The sequence below is a fragment of the Aptenodytes forsteri genome, unplaced genomic scaffold (genome assembly GCF_000699145.1).
Source record: "Aptenodytes forsteri isolate BGI_AS27 unplaced genomic scaffold, ASM69914v1 Scaffold506, whole genome shotgun sequence".
Lineage (NCBI taxonomy): Eukaryota > Metazoa > Chordata > Aves > Sphenisciformes > Spheniscidae > Aptenodytes > Aptenodytes forsteri.
Genome location: NW_008793946.1, coordinates 49,274 through 49,850, shown reverse-complemented (window position 1 = coordinate 49,850; position 577 = coordinate 49,274). Strand labels below are relative to the sequence as shown.

At 66.4% G+C, this 577-nt stretch overlaps 1 protein-coding gene across 1 annotated transcript in view; it reads left to right on the top strand.

Moving 5' to 3' along the window:
- SLC15A3 (solute carrier family 15 member 3) overlaps window positions 1-574 on the top strand; it is a gene marked incomplete at its 3' end in the record, with an annotated part of 2,709 nt that extends 2,135 nt beyond the window's left edge. The window contains exons 6-7 of the mRNA XM_019470911.1: window positions 23-178; window positions 432-574. Coding sequence (XP_019326456.1) covers window positions 23-178; window positions 432-574 — 299 coding nt within the window. The remainder of the gene's footprint in view (window positions 1-22; window positions 179-431) is intronic.
- Window positions 575-577: the final 3 nt, after the last annotated feature.

The window sequence follows — 577 nt, the reverse complement described above, 5'->3', positions numbered from 1 at the left end:
ACCTGCCCGCATCCCACGGCAGTCCTGGAGCGGGAGCGGCTGCAGTACGTGCGCCGCAACCAGACGGTGCCACAGCTCATCGGCAAGGACCGCTACCTGGCTGCCGCGCTGCCCATCTGGTGGCAGGTCCCCCAGTACCTGCTCATCGGCGTCAGCGAGCTCTTTGCCAGCATCCCCGGTGAGCGGTGCCCACCTCTCCCCGGCCCCGGGGCATCCACCGCAGTCGGAGGAACCCCGAAGGGTTCAAGCCTTTCCCCGTGTTCTCTCCGCTTTCCTGCAGGCCTGGAGTTCGCCTACGCCGAGGCCCCCAAGTCCATGAAAGGAGCCATCATGGGTCTCTTCTTCTTCATCTCCGGGGTGGGCTTCCACCGCAGTCGGAGGAACCCCGAAGGGTTCAAGCCTTTCCCCGTGTTCTCTCCGCTTTCCTGCAGGCCTGGAGTTCGCCTACGCCGCGGCCCCCAAGTCCATGAAAGGAGCCATCATGGGTCTCTTCTTCTTCATCTCCGGGGTGGGCTCGCTGCTGGGGTCGGGGCTGCTGACCCTCCTCTCACTGCCCGCCCGCGGGCGGATGCGCTGC